The sequence below is a fragment of the Empidonax traillii genome, unplaced genomic scaffold (assembly GCF_003031625.1).
Source record: "Empidonax traillii isolate 1590-97213 ecotype Southwest subspecies unplaced genomic scaffold, ASM303162v1 scaffold1115:size468604, whole genome shotgun sequence".
NCBI lineage: Eukaryota > Metazoa > Chordata > Aves > Passeriformes > Tyrannidae > Empidonax > Empidonax traillii.
Window position 1 is genome coordinate 156,055 of NW_020956308.1, and position 12,683 is coordinate 168,737.

Consider the following 12,683-nt stretch of genomic DNA (forward strand, 5'->3'; position numbering starts at 1 on the left):
AGAACAGTGAAAACCAGAGAAAACACAAAGCATTTCTCATTTGTGGCAGTTCAAGGCAACGGACAATGAGTTGTCAGTTAAAAGGGAGTGTGTGAAATAAAACTCAGAGGGGAGCAAAAAGGATCATGATGGCACATAAGAAATCGTATTTTTTTTTTCCCTCTGCATGTAAAACCTCTTTCTAAGTAAGCAGGTTTTGTGGTGTGTGGTTTATCTTGAGGGATCTGAGGTTTGTTTTGATTTTTTTCTGTGAAGAGTAGTTTAACCCAGAAGAAGAAAAGTGCCCTGTTGAATAATAAGGATCCACTTGGTTGCTTTATTTGAAAGCTGTTTGGGAAACGGCGGGAGACTTGGGAAACAAATGCAGTTGAGAAGAAAACTTGGTTGCTGGGACTCTTAACTCTTTACTAAGAAAGTCTGGACAGTAGCTACTTTGGAAACTATTTTAAAAGGAAAAGGATTAAACCAGCAACTTTTAGTCCTTTTATCCAGTAAGTTTGCTGGATAAAACAGCAAGTATAGGCAATGTGGACTGCTTGTTCAGCAAGGCTTGGAAGAAAAGAAGGAAAAACGGTGTCAGTGGCAGCTGGAAGTGATTCTCACTGATAGTTTCTCACAGGTTCTGCACTATTTTCATGTTAAGATCCCTTTTTATATTGAGTCAAATGCATGGGTATTCTTGACCTCTTTTTTTTTTTTTTTATTTTTATTCTTTCAAAATGAATTTTTGTTTATATATCTTCTGTTCAGTTTTACTTATACGAGAAGTATCAATTTATGTTGAACAAGTATTCAATGTTGAACTCCAGATTATGGAATGTGAAGCATTTTGTTTCTGAAGATTAGAATCTTAGAGATATCAGGAGTTTACTTGGAGCCAGTGATGCAACAGTAATATATGTTTAAGCCTTCACAGAGTGACAGTTTTATTGGCACACTTAGAGAGTGAAGTTTTTATAGGAAGTATGCAGCTGCATTAACTTCCATATGTAGCCCTTTCCTGGTCTCTGGGCATCACATTCTAAAGTGAATTAGAAAAATTACAGAAGATAAATGGCATATTCGTGGATCACCCTGATTAAAGCCTTTGGCTGGGAGAAGATAATTTGAATAATAAAAAAATAGTATATTCTGCAAATGATGTGAACGGAAGATCTGAATCTAGTAAAGAGTAAATCAAAACTGTGCATAAGTTTGAAGAAGAGTGCATGTGAACTCTGGAAACAGGTGAAGAGTATTTAATTATTTTTGTTAAATTACTTCTCAGCAAACTCCCACTGCTCATGTTTTACCACCTATGGTGGATACCACTACAGGTCAAAGATCTGATCTTGTATTGCTGGCCATGTCTTGGTTTGAAAAATGAAATACATAGCTCAGCATTGCTAGTGTGGTGTTCTGTTCTTACTGGAGCCCTTGTCCTCTATTATTATTCTCTTTATCTCTCATGTAAAATCAAGAATAAGGAGACTAGAATCAATAGTTCCAGAGAAAGAAGCATAGTAACCAGTCTCCTGTATATTTGGTGGAGAGAGATGATAAGACGGAAACAATACTGTCATGTACCCTCCCTTTGTTCTAATCAGTTGCATTAGTTTGCATTCATGCACTGTGGTGTTTTTGCTGTGCCAGAAATTACCAAGGAGATTGCTCGGATGAATAAAAACCCCAACAACTTAATTCTATTCCGTCTTTCTCTCCTTACTGAAAAAGTAGCAATCCTTGTCTTGCACTGATAGATAGCTGTACTCCCTCTGTAGCTGAGTTTATATGTGAAGTGTGATCTCTTACTTTACAGCACTGCATTGCAGTGGTGTAGGTAATGCTCAGGCAGTGCATGTGTGCCAGAGTCCCTTGGCCAGAAGGACTCAGGTTCACTGATATTTGTCTCAAATGCCCTGACTATTGAACAGGTCAAACATTTCCAGCTTTTAGTTTTTGCTTATGCCTTCTTTTGTTCTCCTTGTTCGCTGGTTTTGCAGTTTCTTTGAAAGGTGCTCAAATAAACAAAGAGGCTCATTCTTATTATTGCTTGCAGGTTTCCAACCTGTACCTGTATGACAGTGTGCTCATGCTGGCCAATGCTTTCCACAGAAAACTGGAGGACAGGAAATGGCACAGCATGGCAAGTCTGAACTGCATGAGGAAATCCACCAAACCTTGGAATGGAGGACGATCCATGCTAGAGACTATTAAGAAGGTGAGAAAAATAAAACCACAGCTGTGTGAGCAACTGAAAGAGTTACTTCATTTCTACTCGAGCATTTGAAGAGGTTTTTAATTTTTATTCAACTTTTCTGTATTAAAAGCAAGTGATTTATAACTAGCAGGAATGATCCAGAGCTATGAAACAAGTAAATGATTTTATGATAAACAAATTGCAGACATTGCAGCGTTGCTCCAGCGATGTGCGTTCTACTCCTGTTGTTCTCAGAGCTACCTTCTGTGGAGGTTGTATGATTAGGAGTGGTCATAGAAATTGATACATTTTATAAAGAGAACAACCTAAGGAGCTCAAGGGGGCAACCAGTGATACCGTTTAAGACTTTTGTTCCATTTACTACAACTCAACTAGCTTTGCATGTTAGCTGAGCATTGGTAAGTATGTTTTTGTGCACTGTAGGGATCTGATTTAGCTAAGTTGTCACTAATAGTTGTGTTATGTGTAACGTGTATGTGTTATGTGTAACGTCTTGCAGCATTGCTGAATTACTCAAATATGGACAGTACTGTGGTTTTGCAGATGCATGACAGCTTCTTGTATGAAATTTACTTGATCACAAGTACCACTGGAAAAAACACTCCCATTTTTTACTGTCCTGACTTTAGAAATTATTCTGAAGAAACCCCTTGTTTCCCAATATAAATCGATGAAATAATTTTCCTCTAGTAAAAAGTTGTAGTTTGATTATTCTGACCAGTCCTAATGATGCCATCCTTTGTTGCTAAATTATGTGAAACTTTGGTGTCACTTCAAGCTTCTTTGCTACAAACCCAAAATCAAAGTCGGTGATACTTTCACAGAGATACTTAGAATTGAATTTTCTCTTTTTTTCCCCTGCCTCTCTTGGGAGCACAGCTCTTTCTTTTGGACTGAATGTTCATGCCTTTGTATTCAGACCCAGAATAGCTGTTGTCTCACAGCCCACCGAAGTAATTCTTCTTTTCTTTGGGCTCTGTTTCTGTGAACAGTGATGACCTGATGGCCATAAACAGTGGGTGTGTTAGTGCTAAAGTAATTGTCAAAAAAAAACCCCAACAGCCAACCAACCAAACAGTAACAAAAAAACCTCAAAATAAACAAACAAAACAAAACAAATACCAAACAAACAAAAACCACAAAAAACCCCACAAAACAAAGAAACAAACAAAAACCAAAACTACCCAAAATTAAAGTCTTTTGTCTGGTGCTGGTTTTGGGGTGAGCTACTTAAGGACATGTAATTACTCTATTTAAGTTCACTGTAAGCATTTTTAAAGCAGATTTTGCACACCTTTAATGCAGAGGAGTGTTTATAAAGGTAAATTTGTTCTATTCTAAACTTTTTGAAACTTATTTCCTCAGGGCCATATAACTGGGCTTACTGGTGTTATGGAGTTCAGAGAAGATGGTGCCAACCCCTATGTTCAATTTGAAATCCTGGGCACAAGCTACAGCGAAACCTTTGGCAAAGATGTGCGGAGGGTAAAGAACATGCTACTTCTTTCTTTTCTTTTCCTCTAAACAATGTGCATTCTGCTTCACAGGAGAAAATGTTATTCTTTAAGGATGAATTAGTGGTAGGCTGCAGAAGAGATTTACTATAAAAGAAATATTTTCTAATTTATTACACACTTAAATCTTGAAAATTAATTTTATATTGGTAGGCAGGAATCCTGCTAGTTGTTTCCCATGTGCAGTAATGATGCAGTGCCATAACAATCCTGTGAAAATAATAGGGAAGACTGCACAATTCTGGTCATGTATTTTATTGTTAATTAAGATATGATTGATATAATATAAATATGGAAGATATAATACAACTGGCACTTGTCTTACTAAGGAAGATAACTGAGAATATGAATTACCTAAACACAAAAAGATGTTCCAAGTATAGCTACTACAAGAATTTGAGATACATAAATAAAAAAACTGTAGGGAAGATAATTTCCGAAAAGAATGATGCCGTTTCCTGAAAAATAAAGGATGATTCATCAGTGGTAGCTGGTGGAGTAAGAACTGATGGGGATTGGAAAGCAGTTAAAGTGGTTCTGAGGCTTTATTAACATAAATTGTCTTGAGCTGAGAAGGCTACCTTGAACAAGTTCATGCAGAGGGGATGCTCCAAAAGTAAATAAAACTCTCAACTGAGCAGTGAGGTACTGATTGGAACCCAGGATACAAATAATTTCTGAACTGGTCAGCTGGTTGAAATACAGATATTACCACTGTGTGATCAATGAGTTATAGATTAAACAGAGCTGAACAGAGAGGTTTTCCATGAATAATTAAGATATATGACATTTTCTATTTTCATTTGGCCATTGGTTTCTGTGATTTGTTTCGATTCACTTAAATTACAGAAGTCTAAATGGAAAAAACAAGCAAGGAACTTGTGTTTGCATTATCAATTTTATCAGCAAAAGATGAGATTTTTTCAGAGTCTAGTTTGGCACAAGGATTCTGGACATGGAGCCAAAGGCGTGAAATATCTTTTAGAAATTCAGCAGAAGGCAGATAAGTATTGGAAATGCATAAAATTCCAGGAGATATAATTGAAAATTTTCTGTTGCCAAAAAAATGTGTTTGAGCACTTCAGATTGGCTAGGCACCCTCCTATATTGCAATGGTCAGAAAAGGCTATTTCTCTGTCAGCTTTCACTTCTGGAAGACTGAAAATTAGGAAGTCTTAAGTTTTAAACACCACCTGAATTATTAAAAAATATATGCCCTATTGCCTCAATTTGGGAAAGTGTTGTCTATTTAATAAAATAAAGTCAGCTTAGGAGGTCTAGGAAACAGTTCCAGCTCATAGTCAGAAGTGTGCACCTCCCTTTATGCACAACTGTGCAGAACAGAAGTGTCTGGTGCCATGTGAGATGCTGTGGACTATCCTCCTGAGTTCCCAGCTGCCACTGCAGAAAAGCAAGAGTGTCCTGTCAGTGCTGTGTTATCCCTGGCATATGGATGTCATGGGGTGTTTCAGTTTGGTTCCAGTTTGTTACAGAATTCACAAGTGACTTTGCATAAATCACATAGTTGCTCGATGCTTTGATTTACCTTTCAGTAAAATTGACATGAACACCACTCAGCACAGGTTTGAGCCTTAAAGGCTCAAACTGTGATGTATGATTATACATTATCTTCTTTTCTAATATGTATTTCAAATATGGTAACACAGATACAAAAGCTCTCCCTTTGGCATGTGTAGCACACTGACCAAATTGACATAAAATCCTGAGGTGTGGAGAGAGCTAAAATACCACTCAAAAGGGACTACAAGGCAAAGAAATAGGTAAAATGACTAAAGGGAAAAATTGCTAAAATGGCTTACCTGGTATACTACTGATCACTTTTGATCCCTAATGTGCTACTTTGGGATTAGGTGTTTAATGTAGGAGGCCTAACTTTTTGGATGTCAAATCCAGAACATTATACAGTTCCCAAAAATGAAAGGGAGTATAATTCTAAATGGGTAAAAAGCTAATGGCTGTGGAATGCTGCTCTGAGATAAAATGAAATTATCCTTTTAGTGTAATGCAGAGAGAGAGTAAAAAGTCAACAATATGCTAGAGAAGTCTATGGAAGAACTTGGAAGAGATGATACCTCTCAGAGCATAACTGCCATGGAACTACTGGAATTCAGTTATTTGAATTGACTTGTATTATTGCAGCAAAAATATGTTATAGCTTAGAATTACTTTTAAAAACTCAGGAAGTCATGCTTGTCTTGTTTATATTACTTGAGTAAGAGACTAATTATTATTTATTATTAGTTGTTTCCATTCCAACCTTTGCTCAGGTTTAGCTGTGGAGGCACATTTTTTGGGTAAAAAACAGAGGGGCTTTCTGCATGGTTTTCTTCTGCATAGAGAGTATCTGTATTTATTTACCCCTGTCCAGACCCTACAAAAAAATCTTTGCACTTGGAATTTGTGACAGGGTAAGGCAAAAGACTATAACATTGAGTGTTGAACCTTAGACAGAATCCAGTCAAAAGCAAGTGGACTTTTAACTCTCAGCATCCCATACGAAGGTTCTTGGGGATCATTCCCACCAGAAGGACTCCTAGGAGGGTGTCCAAGATAGTAACTAAAATCTAGCAGGAATTTTCAGAGCTATTTTGTAGACACATCTTGACTCTCCGGTTGCCCTGAGATCAGGTATTTTTGTAGAAAACTGTTGCTTTCATTAGCTGTGATTTAGTCAGGAGTGCAAAGTAAATATATGTATTTTCTTGCTTAGTATACCTTCTGCTTTATTCAACAAGTCACTTAGTATGTCTTCTGTTACACAAGTCTAACACCATATGTTTTTTGTAAAGGCTTATAGTGCTTTTGTATGTACCATTTATTTTTCCTTTGGTTGTACTTTAGCGAAAGGGAAACTTCAGAAAATGCTCTAATTTCTTTGGTTTAAACATGAAAGAACAGGGGATGTCCCTTAAGGTATATCACCTTGTTTTACAAGAGGTTCAAGTAATTGCCTTCTATTCACTGTGCGTATGTGGAGATTTAGAAAGCATGGTGCTTAAAAAAGAGATCAGTGTGGTGACTTATCAGGGCATTTGAAAGTTGAAGATTGTTAGACAAACTAGGCTTAAATGCCTAGTGCTTGGTAATTACCCCTATGGTTTATACTCCTACTGTCTGCCAGCACCTTTAGAAATAACAACTGGAGTGTCTGTATATTTAAAAAAAAATACTAAAAAAAAAATACATACATAAAGTGATAAAGGAAGAAGTTAGAATAAAGCTGATATCCTACATGGACATGAAGTGGGAAAGCAAGTCAGGAGTACATTAATTCACTCTTTGGTGACCATCTATATTATTAGTTCTTATTAATGAAAGCCTTCATGTAACTGTCTGAACACCTGAGCTGGTTCACACTTCTTATGTCTCTGCACTTGGATGGATTCCACACGGTGCAATAGTTTGATGATCCCGTTGTGAGAGCCAAAGTAAGGGAGCTGACAATCCAGGGTGGTATTCCTAGCGACTCACTACCTCACAGTGAGCTCTTGAGGTGTAAACATATTTGTTCTCATTTGACCATGAATGCAGAGAGTACCACAACAACTAACTGCCCTTGCAGGCATGTGATTAGGCTTAGTTAGATGATGCCTGTAAGGAGCTTTATGATAATCTTCATCTTCATCCTTGGCAGGAAGATCTTGTGTAAGTGTGAAATGATGTGGTTATTTAGTTTATTTTATGACAGGGATCATATTTTTTTCTAAAGCAATCTGCATTTCTTTCCCAAGCTGGCTGTAATGAAGGCAGAATTAATGGTTTGCAAACATCCAGTATTTCATAAGAAACATTCTGCTCAAAATGATAATTTTTGGGATTGGTTATTCATTTCTGTTAGTTGGTGTGCTTTAATTTTTTTAAATTAGATTTTCTTTAAATATCATCTGCTTCGTAAACAGTTATAGTTGTTTCCTACAGCACTTCTGAGGCAGATTGCAGAAGTCACTGTAAGTAGTTTCTGTGATAGTTTTCAGAGCTGTTGAAATCCCATTTTTGAATTCTGATACCGTGGTTTAATTGGGATTGCTACCTTTAGACAAAATCTCATCACTATCATGATGAGAAATCCTATGCTCCTTATTCATTGCAAAAAGGAGTGGTATTTTTAGGGATCTGCAGTATCAAGTGCTTTCATCTGTAAGAATATTGCCAAGTCACAGCGTATGCTGCTAAGAGATGTACACACACCAAAAGAATGTAATTGTAATTGAATCACTTTTACTTATATGGACAAATATATAACTAAATTGCCTGACTTTTGCCATAAAACAGATGCCTGCCTCCCATTTGAGCAATTCATAAACCTGTACTTGAGTATAATATTTTGGTTTAACCACTGTGGCCAAAGTATCTTTCAGCAGAAATGTAAGACTGAAGTCTTGGTTACTTTTGATCACTGAAACCCCCCTGTTACTTTGCAAATAAAGGGCTAATAGTCCTCTCATTCTGGGTAAAATACAGTTTCTACAAATTTACATTTGGTTAAACTTTCTGTTCGAGTTGATTGAGTGTCGTGGTGGAACAATTTGGAAAAAAGGTATTGTGATTCACGCTATAAATACATTGTGGCAAACTGAAGAAAGAATCGAAGTATTTTACTCAAAATAATAAAACTCCTTAAATGTTTAGCAGTAATTTTTTGTACCAGACGGGGGTGAGAAGTAAACGCATACCTTGCAAATTCCATAGGTTGAATTATTCATGGTGAAAAATACAGCTGAACATATAGGAAATTGCCATGATCAACCATAGAAGAATACTAGAGAGGAAACATGATGAACCTGAGTGATTTTTTTCTGAAATCTCAGGTTCTGCAAATTGATCCTTTTTTTTTTTTTTTTGTAATTGTAATACTTTATGTTCTGTATGCTTTCATTGTAAAATTCTAGCTGAATTATTACACTCACTGAAAAGTAAGTAAGCAATTTTAAAAACGTATTTTCTGTTGCAGATATGTGGTAAATAGTTCTTTTCAATATTTTATTTTATTTTATGTTTTTGGAAAACATTGCCGGTGGGACCCATGCTTGTATATAAACTGTTACTTGTATTTGCAAATACAAAATGCTGTATATACTTGCAAATTATACCAGTGTCAACCCCAAGTAAATGGGATGTCTTGCAAATTTGAGTTGGAATTTCTCCAAGCATGAGATCATGCTGGTCTTCTCCTTTGGAAGACTGTTCAGCTGTTTATATGACATTTTCACAGTGTGAAGCTTAAGGCTAGATTTTAAAAAGCAGCCATATCTGAGTTAAGAGTGGGGCCAGGATACCCAGAGCAATTAGGATGCTGCTGAAGTCTCCACAGCCCACATACACCACTACCTGGATGTTTAAAAATTGCATTTATTTTGTGAGTCACAGACTATATCCTACCTTGAAGATTATAATGAATCTTGGGTATAACATTGTCCTTTTTTAACACATTATGCAATACTGCATGAAATTGGGATACTAGGTATGGTAAAATCAACCTTATAAAAACAGGTACATCTTTTATTATGGAATTTTCATCCAGACTCTTATAATTTATTGATGAATTCTAGGAGAGTATTCAGAATGGGATGTCAAGAAAGCTCCTTGCTGTAGTTCAGCTCATGAAGAATCTATGCTGAAATGTGGACGCTTTGAGGAAAAATGTATTTCCATACAGAAACAGGTGAAGATTTTCTGAGCTTAACACACACTGAAAAGAAGTATTTGAAAAAAAAAAAAAAAGCACAAATTCTTTTTACATTGTGGAAATCAAAACACAGAGATTATTTGCTATTTTCTTTTTCATGGTATTGATCTTGAACAAAGGCAACAAGCTCACTTCTCCAGAAAAGAGGGACTGACTGTCTTTTTAAATTTCCTGCCCTAAGAAATATCTTTGATACATAATTATTTAAAAACTCACTCCAATCCAGAACTTTCTGTTTAGTGTCATAATAGCACTTTTTCTTTAATAACGTCTGTTTAGTGAAATCACTTTGAAAGATAATGATGATAATGCCAAAATACAGTTATTTTAGCTGTCAAATCAAAGAGAGTCATCTTGGTTTTCAGAAGTGCATAAACTAAGGAGATCAAACTTCATTTATGGCATGATTTCAGTGTCAGGGACAGTTGCAAGGACTGTATGTTGAAGGACACCATGCATAGTTTGTTTTCAGTAGTATTTGGAAAATACCTTTAATTCTACTAATGGTTGTTGCCTTGTATCATTTGGTAAACTGCAAATAGATGTAGGCCAAGCATAATTTATGAAGTAATTTATGGCAGCAATAATTTTAAAATCCAGGATAACATCATGTGTATATTACTCTGATATATTTGATATATCAAAAAGTGGATGTTTAAATACCGATAGTTATTTGGTCATGCTACCATCACAGTTTTAAGAAAAATAAGAGAAATTTATGGTTTCTCTTTAGTCTTATTAAAATACAGAACATAAATAGCAGTAATTAAAAATTACCTTTCTATTTGTGTTTTTTATTTCTGCTATTACATGCTGGATTATATTATTGTATATGAGTAAATAATTTCACATGTAGGTTTTCAAAAGACAAGTTTCATGGCGAGGTCTTAGTGGTCAGCCCAAACACTTCTCCTGAGGACTACTGTGTGACAAAGTGCCACAAACTATCTGACTTGCTTTGGCTTGGTTCTTTAATTTCATTATACTTTAAAAAGAGTAATCTTAATTCCTCAACTCACTGTTTTGGAAATATGCATTCAAAGGGGCATCGGAGTTCTGATTAAACTTCTTTGTCTGTATTGGCTAATTCACTGCAATTACAGTACTTGGCAGAGATTGCCTGCTGCTGTTCCAGTTCCTGACAGAACTGCCTTTAAATTGAGGACTTTCTGTTTTCAGACTACACAGAAAATACTCAGTTTTACCTTAAAATAGGTACAATCTATAATCAGCGTGAGCCTCTGCCAAGGAAAGAATTCCAAAATATGTCCGGTCCAGTACCGAAATATCTCCTGCAGTAGGAGTGAATTAATTTATGTATTTGGTTAAAATACACAGATGTCATATAATAAAACTTATTCTCCATTTTGAGACATCTTGCTGGAATGGAGACAGTATCAGGCAGAGATAATAACTGTCAAAATGGAATAGTCTTTCTGAACCTTACATCTATGTGACAAGCTACCAGATTTGCTCTGTCTGGATTTTTGGTACATTAACGAGTGTGATACACAAACATTTCCTCTCAATGATATCTTTCTTATGAAAAGGTAAGTTTCAAACTCCCGAAAGAGTTTGTTGATGAGGTCTGAAGAGCTCACAAATATCGGGCTTCATTGGAAAGCAGATGTAATGAAGAGCAAAGGAAAAAAATCCTGACATATAATCCAGGGATTCTCTGTTATAGTGGAGGAGTTAAGGAAAATATCTTGCTGCTTAATATTGACCAAAGCAGGTAGCCAGATACAGACTTCCTTTAGGAAAAAAAAAAAAAAAAAAAAACACCAAACACATAAAAATTGTTAAATCTGATATCAGTTATTTGCTTCAAAATTGCTTGCCAAGATCAGTTTCCCTGAATATGAGCACTATGAGAAGAAAAAGAGCTTCCTTGCTGTAAACAATAAATTTCTCTCAATTGGAATACTGCCAAAAGGTCCCAAAAGGTCATGCTTTACACAGGACAGCACATGCACTTGTTCCCTCTCTGTCTGAAATTTCTGTGATGTCTTGCGTCGTCCTGCCCTTTCTTCCACCATCACTGAACTTTGGGAAAACAAGCAGGGAGACAAATCCTTTCTCTTACATGACCTGTTTTCTGGGATACTGTGTCTGTGATTTTGTGTTACATAGTTTACTAAGAGACTCCAGACCCTACTAGACTGTGTGGTGAATTGCTGGTTTCAGGAGCTTGACTACTCTATCTCCCTGCATTGTTTGTTGTAAAGTTTTTTTTGTGTGTTTCAAATTTTATCATTTGATAATATTTTGTTGCAATGCTATGAGAAAGGTGGTTATGTTTTAAAATGATTGAAATAATACCATTTAGGGATGGTGTCTAGCTCATATCAGTTCATGGACATTTGTTTGGTTGGGTTTTTTTTGTTTGTTTGTTTTGGTTGTTTTTTTCTTTTTAAGTAAGGACTGCTACCTAAATATAAATAAGGTTGACAAAGTGCAAAACTAGGTGTACTTTTACAAAGCAGTCTAAAGCTTTCCCGAGCAATACTGTGCTTGGTTGGATGGGTGACTGAAGGTAGTGAAGCATTTAGTCCCTGGAGCCTTAACAGAGAGTAGTCCTGGATGGGAACACCACTCAGCAATTGCATAGATGCAGTTAAAAGTACTCTTATCTAGTAACTAGAAGCATGGGTGATATTTAATCATAATGAGAACATTTCAGTTTGAGTAGTTCTAGCATCATCTATAATTTTCTTAAAGCTTTACATGCAATTTATTCTTCCCTAAGATTAATAATACAATAAGACATAAGCTAGTGGATGCTTTGTGAGATTGCTGTCTGAGCTGTGCTGAATGTAAACTGAGTTCATTCTCTCACTCTCTCTACTCTCATTCGTGGCGCCATTCAATACCAATCTACAAGGCCACTGTAGCTATTTACATTTCAGTAGCACCTGGAGGCTATGGATTTGTTACAACAAGAGTTGCCCAGGTATTTAACTGTATTATTAATATTGTGTAATATATAAACAACTTTGTTTGTTGTGTGTTCAGAAATCTGCTGTTGTAGTTTTTCCATTCTGACAGGAAAATGTTATTTTAATTGAAGTGTTGATAATGTTTAGTATTGGTACTTCTCGGGGTGTTTGCCAAGATAGGGACCAATAGTTCTGTGGATGAGGTGTAAGGTATGAATTTCAGGGTAAGTATAACAAACAGTGCTGCTTAATGCTGAAACGACAAGAGAGGAGCTCGCTTCTGGAACAAAATCTGAAGCTGTGTCTGCTTTTTTCTTTCTTGA

At 36.1% G+C, this 12,683-nt stretch overlaps 1 protein-coding gene across 1 annotated transcript in view; it reads left to right on the forward strand.

The window, feature by feature from the left end:
- LOC114068709 (glutamate receptor ionotropic, delta-1) overlaps positions 1-12,683 on the forward strand; it is a 248,750-nt gene that overhangs the window by 144,864 nt on the left and 91,203 nt on the right. Inside the window, exons 5-6 of the mRNA XM_027905054.1 lie at positions 2,039-2,200; positions 3,566-3,685. Of these exons, the coding sequence (XP_027760855.1) occupies positions 2,039-2,200; positions 3,566-3,685 (282 nt within the window). The remainder of the gene's footprint in view (positions 1-2,038; positions 2,201-3,565; positions 3,686-12,683) is intronic.